Consider the following 17,166-nt stretch of genomic DNA (forward strand, 5'->3'; position numbering starts at 1 on the left):
AGCCCTATCTGTCCTCTAAAAAACTATATATAATATGTGTGGGTACATTTAGTAAGAAAGTATATTACTGCTGTGGAAGAATCACACAGCAAAAATGTAAAAAATGTGTCAGTCATTTATGAACAGAACCTGAAAACTAGCTCAGTCATGAAAGTTTTTTTCCTTGTAAGAAATTTGCCATGGGTATCTGCTATGGATAGGATGGATGTATGTGCATAAGTTAAAAAAGTTGAAAAAGTTTAACGGGTGTATGTACCAATAGTTGGTACATAAACAATCTTTTTTTATATGTATATTTAATGTTTTATCTAATAAAAAGGTTCCTAATCAAAATATTTGAAACAACCTTATTATACAATCTTAAAGTGACACTAAACGCAGGAGTTAAAAATGCATTCAAGCACCTTAACTAGTAACACAAATGTATCTTATTTGTGTATCACTCGGCTGTAGAGCCTCAAATCATCTCTGAAATCATGCTGTCACTGTCCTTCCTTCTGGAAAGGGTCTACTTTTTTCACATGGCTCCTACCCCTGTTTCCCCGAAAAAAAGACCTAAGCCGAAAATAAGACCTAGTACTATTTTTGGGAATTGCTAAAATATAAGACCTACCCCAAAAATAAAAGGGGGAACTTGAAGAAGCGTAGGAGAGAATCAGCAGTGCCAATGAAGCCAGCGCTAGAGGAAGTGAAGCCGCACCAGAGGGAGCAGACCAGCATAAGCCTCTATGCCTCCTCTATTGGTTAGCAAATTGCTCTTGGAAAGGTACGGCACCCCTGATTGCCCTGATCACCATATTTTTGTGAATAAAATAAATGAATAAGTGGGGATTGTTGTACATTAAAAAAAAGACCTACCCCGAAAATAAGACCTAGTGTGTTCTTTTGAGCCCCAAAAAATATAAGACAGTGTCTTATTTTCGGGGAAACACGGTATGTGAATTGTAAAGCAGCCATGGCTGTAAGATTGCTCCGGTGATTCACTACAATCTCATGTGTAGTTTATTAAATTGTGTTAAAGTTATAGTCCAATACAGGAGCGAGCTTGGAGCGGTGGCTACTTTACAACGCACACCGGCACCATATATCTTCTTGGTACATGTGTTTTATAGTACAGAAAATTATTAACTCCCTGTGAATGTTTGGTGATTGCCACATTTACTTCTTTATAAATATGTCCCATGTATCACTTTTGCCATTATAAAGAGGTTAAATATCCTGCACAATCTGTGGAATTATGTGTCTTTGTTGTTGTTCAGTTGTTTAAATTTAATTATTTACATACTACTATTTCAACCTCTGCAGTGTCAAACTACCACCTGTTATATTAAAAGATTGATCTACTACTTCCTGGCAAAGTTTACTTCCAGGTTCAGCCCTTGTGCTCCCTTTATCACTACCCTGCTGCTTGATAGAGGTGGGAATGCTGATTCTTTTTCCAATGAACAAGCTGGAGATGTAACATAGGAAGCTACATTGCTGATTCAGGAAACAAGTACGCCACCTGCATGGCTTTGCCTTGTGACAGAGATGTGTAAATCACAAGACAGAAATACATCTTGCAATATGAGCCAGCTCTACCTTTTCAGTCTTCTACTTCTCACATATATGTTACACTGCAAAATGCATAAATGGTTAGAAGCAGAGGCATCCCTAAACATTTAGCACACTCCTAGCAACCTTGGATGCTCTGGCCAGAAAAGGGGGCAGCAGGCTGCCTCATTATAGGGGCAGCCCTGGTTAGAGGATGTGCTCAATGAAGTTTACACCTTATGAACGTATTGCAGTATTTAACACTGGACAAAAGCAGGTGTGCAGTACACAACCTCCCAGTAAAATGTCAGTCTTATTTAAAGAACGCAATGAAACCAAGTACTTTAGTTTTCAGTAGTTTTATTGAAAAAAAAACGCCTCTTTTGTTTCAGAAATAAATAAAAATATAAGGCAGTGAAATTCACAATTTGCAGTTAAAATTTTTCAAACAGCAAATCTATTTTCATAGTCTTGCAGGTAATTTCAAACTGCTTTGAGAACTAAGGAACACTATATTCTGAAATTTGTCCATACTAAATATACAGCACAAACATGCAATTCCATTTTCTGCAGGACTGACTGCAATTTGGCATACATGTAACTGTTAATGTGTCTACAATATAAACCTGCACCCAACTGGCGCACTAAGTTTAGCTATGTTGAAAGGTTTCTGGATGCTTAGAAGGAGGCAGCATACAAAAAGCAGTATATTCCCTACAAAGTATAATGCAGGCTTGAGAAGAAGTGTACATGTTGTACAAAGGAAACAGTTTGTTTAATGGGCATCATAAGGCTGGCAACATGATCTAAGAAGCATGGATGTGATGTCATTGTGCTGACACAAAGCCACTGTGAAATGTGCTCTAAATTTAGGTTTCTGCTGTATAACATTTTATAAAATTTTGTATCTTTACTCACACATTTGGAAAAACGCAAAAGCACAATGTATTTTACAAGCATTTAGACAAGCATGGGACAAGAAGCGTCATACTGTTCCTACGGTGAGATATATTGCAGCATACCCATAAACAAGGTATGTGTACATATTGGCAAGTGCATTTCATGATTGCAGTATCCTGTAAGGAAATTGGAAAGCATGCTATCCACTTACTCTGCATCTATTGTTTGACTGTTGTAACCAAGTAAATGACACATATAGAGTATTAAATACAAAACATTTTATGATTTCACTACATTCTTTCTTAAGGATCTTCTCCATCGCATATGTTCAGCATAGTCAGGCTGCATGTCATGTCCATAATCCTCATCATCTGGTCTTTCTGGTGGCATTTGGACTACGTAGGGTTCACTGTCAGGATCAATTGGTCCACTTTCAGGCTGGTAAGGTTCTGGTCAAAAATATTTGTCCGATTGAACAAAATAATTATCTCATGATATTAATCCATGGACATATTTATTGTATGATACATTTTGCCTTTTTTAAACACACATGTCTACATATATATTGGCATTCTATATATAGGCGAAACTATATATAGATATACCTATATGTATATGATATTAGCTTAGCAATCTGTTTAATTCTAAATTCTTGTGTATATGCAAGCTAGTTAAATGTAACTTGCATACCTTTCAAGACATAAAAATGCATTTGATTTTGCCGTGTTTCACAGTTTCAATGCATTTCTAATAGTTAGATGCTTTCTTATTATTGATCAGTTAGAAGTCAGTGTATTATCCATTAGGGACAGATATTTTAGTGAAAGATTACACATTGTATAATAAAATGCATTTTGTATTGGATTATACATTGTATAATACAACAAGTTTTGTATCGGAACATGGTGAGTGTTAGCTGAAATAATTTACAATTAAATTGTCATGATTGATTCTAATATGCAATAATAAATAATGTAATACATAATGCTAGAGGCATTGTCAATAAGTCATCAATATATATTATAACTTTCAGCTACATACAATGTTAAATGCTTTAGAGGTTATGTCATTACTCGGTTTGCCTGAAAAGCAATAGCACCGTAGAACTTTCAAAGGGTTGAAGGGTCAATGGTTATTCTAGCAGATAGCAAGCAGCAGGCTTTAATGTATTAGCATCATGTAAAATAATGTTAACTGATTTTAGTGGATATGTTGTCATACAAATCATTTACAAGCCACATTAGTTTTATTATTTACATAAATCATTTCTATTTCCATATGTTAAATCTCTATGTAAAAGGGCTGCTTTAGATACAGTAGTTAGTGTCTATATTGACCTCTCATATAACTGAGGCCCTGTATTTTGTTCTTGACATGGCTTTTTTTCGCTACAGAAATGCAAACAGGCTTTGTAAGCTGACATCGCTGTCTTGGTTTCCATTCGAGTGTTGTTAGTATAGAAAACAGTTCCCCTTTTTTTGTGATGGCAATACAAGTCATTAACTATATCCATGGTGAAATTTCCCAAAAAAATCATTTCAGAGTAAGCACGTGCGCAATCTCAGAAACGCGATTTTCATCAATTCAAACTGTAAGCAGCACTGGAGACTAAAATGTGTTAGCCGGAACCTGAAACAGGTCAAATAGGTTGTTAGTGTTTAAAAGTAAGAGATGCAAAATACATTGTTTTCCACCTAAATACAGTACAGATTTTAGTTCAAGCATTCATACTGTATATAAAGTACAAGGAAACTTACACATGCGTTTCTGCACCCATTTGTGTACCTATTTTACCTCTTTGGAATGTATGTTTTTGGAGACAGGGTAGTGTTTTGGGGTATGAATAGACTAGGGGATGGGACAAAAGGAGCTTGGTAAAACTGTGCTCAATGTCACCTACTGACTTCATAGTAAAACATCTTCCTTGGTGTAAACCTTTTTTGTGTTTGTGTTGTGTTAAACAAACCTTTGTTGTGTTTATTGAAATAAAACATTTAAATAATAAAAATAAAATTAAAATACTGCTGCAGTTTGCGTAGGAGCTTACTGTTAACACCATACTATGGCCCATCACTATGTCTGGCAGCCTCACTGGCCAATAGGTATGTGTAGGAGGCAGGAAGGGACCCGCAAGCTTTAACACTATCAGAAAGTGCTGAAGTTTTGCTTGTCAAAACCTTTGTACCAGGAGGGTTTGGGAAGCTGCTATAGGTATGCACAGGCACCTCTCCGGGCCTGTGCCTTATACCTACAGCAGTTTTTTAAAGCTATTCTATCTTAATTAAAATACATCAGGAGACAGACGGGTATTTGGCCATGTTTATATTACATTTGTGCAAATTAAATACATGTGTTAGATACATCTATCTATGACTACCCAGTCAAATGTATATAGGCATACATAAAAGCAAGGAGAGGAAAACTACCATTAGAAAAATATAGGGGATGCCTTTGCTGAAAATGCTAGTTCCATGGCATTATGCTGACCTTCTTCTTTTAGTACTTTCTGAACCATTACCCTGAATAAAAATGCAAGGCATAAGGTCTGCCTTTACTTGCTGCAAGCTCTTTCTGGTTCAGTAATTTAGAAAGTATTGGAGCCAGGGACAGCCCACATCCAACATTTTGAGAAGGAGGTCAGCAATGGCAGTCTCTAAACTTCTCTCACAACAAATTTGCTTCTAAAAGGCCTTCAGGTTTAAGCACCTTGCTTGAGCAGCATTGTCAGCCACCCAGACAAATGTATTTTAACAGTGCGGTGAAAGTGTTGTGGTGCCACAACTTACTTTTTTTTAAATGTATAAATTCATTCCTAAAGTAATTTACATTCACTATAAATGATTATATTTATTGTTTGTGAATCACCATTTAGCAAGAAATAAAATAAGCAATGAAAAAGTAACCAGAATTGTTATATTAACCACTTCAAGACCAGGTGTTTAGACCCCCTTCCTGGCCAGGCCATTTTTCAGTATTCAGCGCTGCGGTACTTTGACTGATGTTTATTCCGTCATGCAGCGCTGTACTGAAATGAATTTTATACCATTTTTTGGGGACAGATAGAGCTTTATTTCGGTGGTATTTAATCACCACTGGGGTTTTTATTTTTTACTATAATTAGGAAAAATTACAGAAAATTTGGGGAAAAAAAAGTTTTTTTTAACAATTGTTCAAAAATAAAAATCATACTAGCAAAAGTATTACATCCTAAAAGCATCTGCAAGTCATTAAGATGTTATAGTTGGTAACATACCTGGATATCCTTGACCATTGTAAGGAATACTTGCACATAATGAAGCATCACAATACCCAGATGGACCAGCAGAACCTCTAATTCCTTGGTTACCCGGCCGGCCAGGAGGTCCAGGAGGCCCTGTAGAGCCTGAAGAACCTGGTGGTCCAGTTCTCGAATCGCCTGGTGGTCCTGATTTTGAAAGAGAAATATAAAATCCTGTAAGATGTTTTTTCTATTGTTTTAAACCAGAGCTAATAATGCATTTGGCACCGAAACTGTCTAGACATATAATAGTACAATGCTAGAGCAAAAAAATTAGTCTACATGTGTTGTCAATGAAGACACCACCAAATTAACCAAGACATGATAGGATCTCGGGCTATATATACATTTTTTTTTCAAAGCACCCACACAATGTCTACTTTGCTGAAGATCAGATTTAGCGAGACATGGACAACTTACAAGCATCAGTGAATTATTTGGTTTGTTTCCACATCTAAGTTATAATGACCTCTAGGGAAACTTCATGCATAGAAAAGCACACTGCAGTCTAAGTAAAATGTACTAGTGCATCAACTCTGCTACTCTGTGGCCCAAGGGCAGATGAAATCATGTTTTCTTTGGAACAAGTACTATTATGGTTAGCTAGAATGTAAATCTTGAATCAAGTGAGGATAAAATTGTTGTAAGCTTCTTGTACATTTTGTAATTAAAAAATTGTGTTTTAACTACTTATTAAAGACAGAAACAGCCAGAAAGCTATTTTGCCAGACTTTGGCAGATATTCAAGATAATAACAAGTAATAGATTAGGGGACTGCAAGCTTAGAATGGAGCACTATTTGTAAAGTTGTATGTAATCCAGTAACCGTTATAAAGCACACTGAGAAATACAGGTTTAAAAGTAAAATGAATATATCTGTTTCTATACTAAAGTGTTCCATATTTACTTTGACAAAGCACAGTTGGTTCAGTTGACTTTATCAAGCAAAGTACTACATTTGTGGCTATGTATTAAGGTTTTTCAATTACAAACAAGGAACATATATTAATAAGCAGAGTGAAAGATTAGAACTTGGCAAAACACAACATTCTTCCATAACAAGACCTCCCAATATTGACCTATCTCCTATAATAAGAAAAGAGCACCAATTCCTTATATTTGATTATCCAACTGAGAACTTAGGTCATCCTTTTTGTTTTAGGGCCTACATTTCTGACTGACAAATTTAAAAACATATGTGAACATCTTACTGTTGTTGAGAATCCTTTAGAAGTTTTTTTCTGAAATTAGCAGTTCTTGATTGCACAACTCCCTGCTCTCTATTTTAAGAAACTACTGTTATCTAGCTACATAAGGACTCGTCATTAACAACTGGTCCAGATTTATCAGAATGTCACATAGGCCATGACTAGGATGACAGAGTATTAGCGGTTGACAGGATTTCTATTCATTTGTACATTTTTTTTAAATCTTACCTACATGTCTGAAAAACATTATTTTAATAAGAAAGTTACTGTGAATGTATGCTAAGGAGGAAAATTGAAATTCACCATTAGGTATTGCTGAGTTTGTAGCATTTTGTGACCACACAGGAAGTGATTAAATCTTCTCTGGGGGGATAAAGGCAGTGGTAAAACATGAATTGTGTTCTAACCCTTCCCCTAGTCTACATTAAAAGTGTTTGCTGTTGTATTCATCTGTTGAAGAGATTCTCCATCTCTCCCAGTGAGCACTCATGATGTGAGCACAAATCTCCTAAGTGGGGTCACAGACATTAATAAACACTTGGCAAAGTTTCCAAATAGAACATGCCTCAAACAGGGCACAGACATTTTCTATAGGACTGACAGTGCCTTAGGTAAGTGGGGGGACGGGTTGAGGGTAAGGGCTGTGAATGGCACCATGCCCCATGTTACACCTAAATATGGATGTAACAAGGAACATGGTAGTAAAGGTGGAATTAGCCACAGGTTCAGTCAAAGGTTAATGTTTAAGGGTTTATTTATGATTTGTTATCTAAGTGGAGCACTAAGTATTGGGGTCAGCCTAAGGATCAGTTTAACCCCTTCTCTGGCATTGAGGTAACTGCTATATTAATAATAAATGCTTATTTTACGCAGTACTCTTTTACTCCTGTCTGTTGGCTTACCGGAAGTAATTTGGGTGCTTATAAATATAGGTATATTTATAAATATACTGGATGCTTTCAGAAAATATATAATGATTTGGGGAGTTTTAAATATCCTCCAAGCCTGTACCCTTAGTAAAATTACCTGGCAGTAAAAAGGCTAAAGTTTTGGTTGGAGAAGCATTTTTCCCTACTTATTTTGGCTCTAAAACCCCCATGCCAGTAGCTACCAGGTGCAAGATTCTAGCTGGTGAAAAGCAGCAAACCTTGATGATGTATGCAAGTAGAAAGCTACAGGAAATGTTATTTTATTAAATACAATAACAATTTTCTACCTCACGAGCAGGTAGATCATTTTTTGTACTGACCTGGTGGTCCAGGGAGACCTCTGGGTCCTTGGGATCCAATTCCAGAATTGCCCCTCTCTCCTTTTTCTCCTGGTATTCCTAGGTTAAATGCAACATGGTATAATATTTATAGTACACTAGTGCAGCAATACATTTGGTGACAAATACTTTCAACCTTTCTATATATGACAATCCTATGCTTGTACAAATGTACATAATATCAAACTAATTTCAGATGGTAGTCTATTTGTTTTTAGATTAATATCAGAGTATAATTTTCAAAGATTTGGTCTTTTCTATTAATATTAGGAGCTGTTTTATATACCTCTTTCTCCAGGTGGTCCTTGAGCACCAGGTGTTCCTGGGAATCCAGATCTTCCTGCAGGTCCAGGTTCACCTCTCATACCATTACTGCCTGAAGGACCAGGTGGACCAGGGGGTCCAGGTTGATTGCGATTGGAATAATAGTCATTTGGAATCTGGTTCAAAATCTGATTAAATCTGCTCATTTGACCTTAAAAGACAGAAAAGATATACATCTTACTAAAAAGATAAATTATCATCATACCTCTATACCTTCATGTAATTTAAACATTATTTAGAGCAGTTTTTAAAGTGGTTTAGAAGTTAAAGATCAGATGTCAGTATGTTTTATGACTGTAAATGTTTTATATATGGTATAAGAGCATGTAAGTGGAACAACCTCCAAGCATAAGTGGTAACAAAACATTTTAAATATGCGTGGTACAGAATAAAGTCTGGGATTTTACTCAAAATGAAAATTTCCAGGCTGGGTGGGCCAAATGCTTATCTGCATTAAACTTCCATCGACATTGGAGTTTTTTTGGCATTGAAAGTTCTGCAGTAGTGCTGAAAGGCAATCATTAACCAGTGATACTGACATTCTATAGTATACATAAAAACACGTCTCCTTTCTTCCCCAGTATCGAACTCATCATATAGAAAGTAATGTAAAAAGCATGTGAAGGGGTAACCACAGAAGCACTGAAGTCATTATGACATTATCCATGAACTTAAAATTTCCCGCTACTGAAACAGTCTGGGTTTCTAAATGAAGGTATTTATATTGTAAAAGCACAGAGCTGACAAGATGGAATACACATTTTAACTTCTGCAAGCCCTGGCTAACTATGAAATAGAAAGTTAAAAATGTGCCTTGGTACTTTTGTTCAGTGGAGAGGTTTTATTTTTTAAGTGTGTCTATTTAGGTGTTCCATGTATGCTGATTTGAAATATATTACATGCGGTTTACCAGTTTAAAAGGAAATCACCTGCTTGGGACCCATATGTGTAAATAGATAGGGTTCCCAACTTCAACAATGTATTTGTAATAATGAGGAATCTCTGCTTTTGAGATTGTGTAGTAAAAATAAAGTTCCTTAAATTCCATAAACACTACTTTTCTATGTGCCAACATCGTTATTTTATCTCTAATTAATGCAAAACACTAATAATTCTGTACTATGAAAATATGTTCAGTCTTTACACATTCAAAAGTCTATCATTAGGAATACAAATATTTATTTTCATCAAACAATGTAATGTTCTTATTCATTCAGACTAACCACAGGGTTCACAAAAGCTCTTGCATAAATAACTGCCATATGTAGATAAATCTACTGTTTTTCTTAGGCTCATGCTCAGCTTTATTCCCAGTCTTTTTAAAGGCTTTATGCCGGGACATTTCTTTATACAGCCACCCTCCTGTGTTTTATTGTCCCATAAATCACACATATTATGGATGCCATATCAGGAAACACATTAGTCCTTGCTGTGAACCAAACCTAATGTCCTTTTTCAAACCAGTTTCCAATTTCTTTCCATGATCTAAACCATAGTGTATTAGCTAGTTTTCTACAAAATATGCACTATAGTATGCTTTTGTGACTGAGGCAGGGACATTGGATTGTGATCTCTTTCAAAGGCAGATACTGGTGTATAAAAATGTAAAAAAAATAAAATAACTATAAGCTATTGTTTATATTATTTATAATAGCTAGTATAAATAATAATTATAATTAATAGATACTAAAGCAGGTAGCCTATTACCTGCTTTAGCCTTGCATTGCCTACACTCTCCTCAGGAGCACAACATCTTCTACTCCGTCACAGATACTGTCATTTACAGAATGACAGGGATTCTGCAGTAACAGCTGCAACCGAGCCCTTCTTTGAAGGTGTCAAGGTGGGGGTGATATATGTTGATTCCTACTTCCTATTTCCCTATTCTGCACCTACAATATTGGAATGTATGCTGAGTTAAAAAAAAAAAAAGCTATAGATCACCTATGGCAGAGGCAAGAAAGTTGATTATGGCCAGCACAGGGGCAATGACACTTCCTTGTGTGTTCACTTCAATTGGTCATGTAATGTAATTTCACATGATCACAAGGATCATTGGCTCTTGTGTTGGCCCTATAGCAACCCTGCACAGCTCTGCTGTAGAGCCTGAACTTTTCCACTTACTGCACTCTGCACTCTGCATCATTGCAAGTTGACTTTGGGTCAGTAATGTGTAAAGTAAGTAAAGTAATTCAGTAGCTTATGCCACAATAACAAGATATTCTGGTATTACCATGGTGTTAGGTGTCTTGAGTTAGGTACTAAGCAATATCAAACAATCTAAATCACAACACATCCAATGCTATAGAAACAGCACATACAAAGGCAAAGTTTGATCTTCCTAAAAACTATGAGCATTATCGGCTTCTCTCTTTCATTGTCAAAGTTTAACTGAACAAACTGGAGATAGAAGCTGATTGGTTGTCATGGGCATCTGCTCCAGATTCTGTCTGCTACTGTTTTGATAAATTACCCCTTATGTATATTACCACTTACCTAACTCATGCACAAGTGACAAAAGGAGTAGTTAGTGAATATTGTTGGTGAATGTCAGTTGTTACCCAAGCTTTGGCATAGGAGTGGTATATTGATCCTAAAAGTGTATTTCTACTTTTGTAGCCAATTTCTTGATTATTATTTTTCATTATGTTGTGTGAATAGGAACACAAACATATAGAGGGTTTTTCTTCATTTTGATTGCAAGAGTGGAAATACAATTTAAAGTGACATTGAAGTCACAACCCCCCCCCCCCCCATCAACTGGTGCTGTTCCCTTATTCAGTGCTGACTGCTGTGTCTTCTGTGTCCCACGGTACCTGTCCCACATGCATGCTCACGGCTGCGTGCATTCACTTACACTGTGTTTCTCCTCTGCCCCCCCCCCCCCCTAAAGATCTCCACTGCGCATACGCCCACCCCATCATCCTGCACGGCCACTCAAGAATCTTTAGATCTTCAGATGGGAGTGAGCGGCGGAGACACAGTTAAGTAATTACCTATTTGGTAATTTTGTTTATTTTTTAATGTTTTTGCATACATCTACTGCTTGCTAGCAGTAGATATATGTAAAAACAAAAGTTACTTTAATACTACTTTAGTACTTTAGGGCTCAAATAGCACAGTAAAAAATTAGCATGCTTACTTTGCTTTGTGGCACATTGAATTAAAATGTCTTGCATTGATACTGCATTCCCATTCACTTTAATAGCTCTTCCAGGTAGTAACCCTACATTACACATGCACTAGTGTTTTTAAACCTTTTTTATGCTGTGCTTTTTGTAAATGCACTAAGAACCAATAAAATGCCCATACAGTCAAGGCAGAGAATTTCAGAGAAAGGGAAGATTGATGCAATGGAAAGTTAGTTATTACTGAAACTGATTGAGAAGTTTTAATTTTTTACTGCAATCTCAGGTTTACATTAAATCTAACATAAGGCTGTATTATTTCTATGATTAATTCATTTCTTTTATGTGTACTTTGCACATACATATAAAACAAAACTGAATATGATTTTTCACTTACTGTTTATCATTTGTTCACAAACTTGCCTTGCCACTGCTCTCATCATATTCTGAGAAGCAATATCTCCCTAAAGACAAAAAACATATAGTAGGCCAGGTCATTAACATAATGTACAGTTTAACTATGCGGTCATAGGTAGACAATTTACAACATAAGTAAATCTATAATGATTTATTTAACTTACTCTGTCACCCTTATCTCCTTTTTGTCCTAGTGGACCCTATAAAAGAATGATATGTTACTTTGTGTCAGCTATAAAGAATAAGGCAATCACATTTAATAAACATTTCGAAAAAGTTACGGTGTATTAGTGATATGTAATATTTCCTGTATCTGTAAAGCCTGTATATTAGGACCTTATATAACTACAATATTTGTAATATATTTATTGAAAAAAACAGAAGTCTAAGAGGTGTCTCAGAGAGTATGAGATTAGCAGCACTGAACTATGTATAAATGTGTATTTAGCTATCTGTAAATACAGCATTAGTAAAATGTGCTTGCTCTGTAAATAGTATCTCACCATCATCTACTGTGGGGGGCAAGTGAATGGAAACGTCAGTGGGTGACCCAGAGCTATGCTTAAAAAGTATGTAAACCCTAACATTGAACCTCTCTTTTTTCCCCTTTGGTCTGTTAAATATAAAATGGAAAGCATTTTGTTTTATTTGTTTGATAAGTGCGAAAAAGAAACCTATTTATTTTATTACAGATATTTATATAATGTCATCAGTTTATCCAGTACTTTTACATACAGTCCATTCACATCAGTCTCTGCCCTCAAGGAGCTTACAAACTAGGGCCCCTATTGCACATGCTTGCATATTAGGGCCAGTTTAGTGAGCTGATAAATTAACCAACCCGCATGTGTTTGGAGTGTGTGAGAAAACCAGAGTTCCCGGAAAAAACCCACACAAGCACGGGGAGAAAATGGTATGAACCAAGGACCCCAGGCTGCAAGGCAGAAATGCTAACTACTGATCCACAGTACTGTCCCTGTTGATCATGTCAGAAATTCAGAGCTGCCCTCTGCCTAATACTCACTTCCTGTGTTGTCTCTAAAAGAGTAATTATCCCTACCAGTCCCTATCTTGGGACTACACTATGAATAGCTTTTATGTTCTGGGGTTTAGAGAGAAGGTTGGTTTGGGTAGTTTGGCAAGAGAAAACTCGGCAGGGCTTACAACACTCAGTCCACAGAAATTATGTGAATTGTCAGCCCGCAACAGGAAATTAGAAGCATGAAATTAGAAATGAGAGTGCATTAATGGCAGATCAGCAGGTATTTTTCTGTACTTACAGGGTCTTTAAATTATTTTTTTTGTGTGTGTGCTTGCCTCACATATGCTTTAAAAAATAATAAACTAAGCATTCAAATCACTCATTTTATGTTACAAAAATTCTACAACTACACTAAAAGTTATCCAGCAGAACAAAAAAGAATAATCAGAAGTTTAGCTTAGTGGAATGTTGGAGGTTCAGCCTTACATAATAATTAAACTCTGTGGTTGTGACCTAAATGATAATAATTCATAGTGGGAAATATTATAACTTGCTTCTAAATTGTCAACCTGATTTGATCTGATTATCCATTTTTACATGCTATATTAAGCTATAGCCCCTATCTGAAAAAGACACACGCCCACATCATTTGTATACATTGCATAAGAATCTGGCTGCAATTGGCCCAGCATCTTTGTGAGCTCTCTCCCTACGGCTGTTTGCTCAGAATTTCTCATTATCCTTACCTGTTACCTGCAAGTCTGCAACAGTTTTTCACTCAGTTTTTCTGCCCTTACTTCACCAGTGCCTGTTCAATGCATGAGAGTAGATAACGACTCCCTTTCTGCTCAAGAATTACCAGAGCTTCTGTAGACTGTCTGCACCCTATTCTGGTGTTTTGCAATCCAGACTGTCACTCTGGTTATTCTACAGCTTGTTCCCTGGTTCCTATTGTTTTTCTTCTGACACCTTCCCTGACCTTCTGCCAGTTAAGCCTTTTAGTTAGGCTTGAGGTCAGAGATTAAATGTAAGGGATTATGTTAGGGTTGATTTTCATTGTTGGAAGTTAGGAGTTCAACTTTTATGGTAGGGTTAGAGGTTACATTTTAGTATTAGAGGGTAGGTCAAGTGTTAATATTTGAGGGAGAAAGTAATTACATGCTGCATGATACTAAGATATAGTGATAGGTGGTAGCTGGGAGCCTAGGGGCTTAGTAAAATGCATATTTGTTTTCTGTGTCAAACCCCTGCAACTAAATATCTTGCACTGGGGTCTTAAAACCATAAAACCAATGCACTGAAACCCTAGCCTTGTGGTTTTCCTAGTTAAGACCATGACCTTAACTTCTGGGTGAGCCCACATCTACTACTGGTGACATAAAATATACACAACATTTTGTGACCGATGCTTAAACCTTAGAAACCTCCAATGCTATAGCCATTTCTTAGGACCTAGGAACCTCCAATCCTATCGGTATCGACCTGCAATTCTTACTGTAAATAGCTGCACAGTGCTGGGCCATCTTAATATTCATGGTTCACCTGATATTAAACAACCTTTTAGATAATGCTCGGGCAAAAGAAAAAAATATACAGTATATACATGCACATCTCCAATGTTTATCTCCTAGAGGTCCTTCCAGAAATTCAGTCAGCTCCCTAGAGTGAGCTGAAATAGCATTGTCAGCCTGCTACAGTAAGTAAGTAGTTCACTGGATTTCTAGTGGGATCATCAGGTATTTCCAGTATTAGCATAATGTTAGAAAAGACAAAACCTGGGGAAATGTGACTGTATTGTAGAGATGTACTGGATATTCACATTCTCAAACAATTCATCCTCATACAGCTACCTCCTCATGTATCACTGGCCCCTCCCTTTTAGATTGTAAAACCTCACGGGAAGGGCCCTCCTTAGCATCTTGTTTTGAATTGTATTGTAATTGTAATGTCTTCCCTATATTGTAAAGCGCTGAGCAATCTGTTGGCGCTATATAAATCCTGTATAATAATAATAATATGTTTTTGATTTTATTTTGCCCAGATATGCACTTTACTACTGTATATTGCCCTTTAGAAGTCAGACTGTTCTAGGTCACTTTATTTGTAAAGTCATCCATTGTTATGATCACGTTTGTTAGTGGCTATGTTCCATGCCATTTGCAAGCATCCAGTGTATTCTGTGTCCTGTTATAAAGTCTTCAGTGTAGGACTTGTCACATTAATTTCAGTGGTCCATCTTGCACTCACTAACCAGAATCTACACCTCAAGCATTTAGTGAAATAATACAAATGGTTCTTGGTGAAATGTGGCAGAACATATTAGTTAAGATTACATTTTGAAAGATCTCTTTGTAATTCTCAGTTTTACTCCTAATATTTGACCAATGAAATTGATGGGCCTTGGGTCTTAGGCCACTGGCCCTTGGACTTCTGATTATTGCCCCAGCACTTTGTCCTGAGACCATCTTCTGTAGTACCCAGGTGTGCTAATTATTTAAGTCTAATGGAAAGCAGGAGCATCTGACAGATGTTATTGTTACCTGAACGGTAACACAGTCTCCTTGTGCTGTCCAACCTCTAGTGTGGGAAAAACAGGCTTTTAGAAGCTTCATTTCTTAAACTACATGCAAACACAGGGGGACTGTCTCTCTTGATGCATTATGGCAGCCTATGGCAAACAGATGGAAAACTGTCTTCAAGAAATTGTGTACACCACTATGTGAAAAATGTCATAATTCTCCCTCATTACAGATGTTGCATATTTTAAGAATGGTATATTCAGTTAAAAAAATAATAAATATATTTTTGCTTCATCAGCATTAATGCAGCAATTATTTCAGTATGGCTTTTCAACATTTTATAAATGTTGTATAATCAACTCTTTCAACTAAAACATAGAAACATCTGTAAGCCACTCTTATTAATTTGAGACTGCCCTTTTATCCTGCCATGCTAGTATTAGCAAGTCATTTAAAATACAAAAATGATTGAAACCAGTAGAGAACATCAAAGTCCTCAGTTTTTCAAGAACAATGGTTTCTTCTCACACGCTAATTGACTGCTTTATTCTAATGAGATTTTAGGGGGTTCAGTAATTTTTTTTCAGTCAAAATTTACTGATGAAATGGTACTCTTAGAATTATGAGCCATACTGCATATTTTCTTCACATTTGCCTGTTGACCCTCATAGGTCAATATGATCCATTAAGGTTGCCCTAGAAGGCAATGAACCCCAAATATATTGGGGCAATGTACACATATAGGTTTTTAAATAAGTCTAAAATGTGGGACAAATGATTCAAAAGAAGGTTAGAAATCTGTAGCACGCCCGTGTTTTAAATAAAACATCCACACGCAAACGCCCAGCAAATACATCAGTGTAATGGAACCATTAGATGGACTTCCAAGATGCTTGAACAAGATGTTTTTTTGGTTTTCTACAATTCTACGTTCATGTTTTCATATAATTCATTTATGCAGAACTGCTCAATGTATAGTCCCACAGAATGTGATTGTACTTTATAGAGAGTAATTACAATATATTGCATGCTAATCAATAAAAAATCTAGCCAAAGCTTATTACTTTGCTTGTCCTAGCATGTCTGAGTCTGGATCTTCTAATGGTGGAACAACATATTTCAAGCCAAAATCAATGCTACTACATAAATGAAATTGAGCTAATAGAGATGCAAACTTCTTACCTTGCGTTCTTAATTTCAACAATTGTCAAACTTTGTATTGTAGTAAATTGCTTTGGGTTTGAAGCTTAAAGGAAATGTTGGCAGTTTTTTAACTTTTTTTTCTTTACTTACTATTTTTTTCAGTTGGTGACACAGTGGCAAAGAGCGATGCACATTGCAAGATAAGTATTTCCCCAGATCTATATAATCTTTAATACATGATATTCTGCACTCTGTTTCCCTCTCTGTTTCACATGTTATAATTAATAAACAAATAAAATATTGTCTGAGCTTCTTTTTCCTCTCTAATTTATGTGTGCTGTAAAGCTGATTGCTCTGCAAGATGGAAACTGTGCCTAATCTCCTGCCCTTGCAGAGCTCTCAGCTTTACGTCACAAAAATTAAAGAGGGAAAGGGAGCATGGACATTTTTAACTTGTTTATTTTCAAG

The 17,166-nt window shown here is 36.3% G+C and overlaps 1 protein-coding gene across 1 annotated transcript in view; it reads right to left on the bottom strand.

The window, feature by feature from the left end:
- Positions 1-1,879: 1,879 nt before the first annotated feature.
- Positions 1,880-17,166, bottom strand: part of COL12A1 (collagen type XII alpha 1 chain) — a 171,265-nt gene continuing 155,978 nt past the window's right edge. The window contains exons 65-70 of the mRNA XM_018558906.1: positions 12,219-12,254; positions 12,035-12,101; positions 8,472-8,660; positions 8,168-8,245; positions 5,687-5,857; positions 1,880-2,882 (exon numbers count right to left, since the gene is read on the bottom strand). Coding sequence (XP_018414408.1) covers positions 2,713-2,882; positions 5,687-5,857; positions 8,168-8,245; positions 8,472-8,660; positions 12,035-12,101; positions 12,219-12,254 — 711 coding nt within the window. The 3' untranslated portion in view covers positions 1,880-2,712. The remainder of the gene's footprint in view (positions 2,883-5,686; positions 5,858-8,167; positions 8,246-8,471; positions 8,661-12,034; positions 12,102-12,218; positions 12,255-17,166) is intronic.

Source organism: Nanorana parkeri, unplaced genomic scaffold (genome assembly GCF_000935625.1).
Source record: "Nanorana parkeri isolate BGI_ZX_2015 unplaced genomic scaffold, ASM93562v1 scaffold368, whole genome shotgun sequence".
Classification (NCBI taxonomy): Eukaryota; Metazoa; Chordata; class Amphibia; order Anura; family Dicroglossidae; genus Nanorana; species Nanorana parkeri.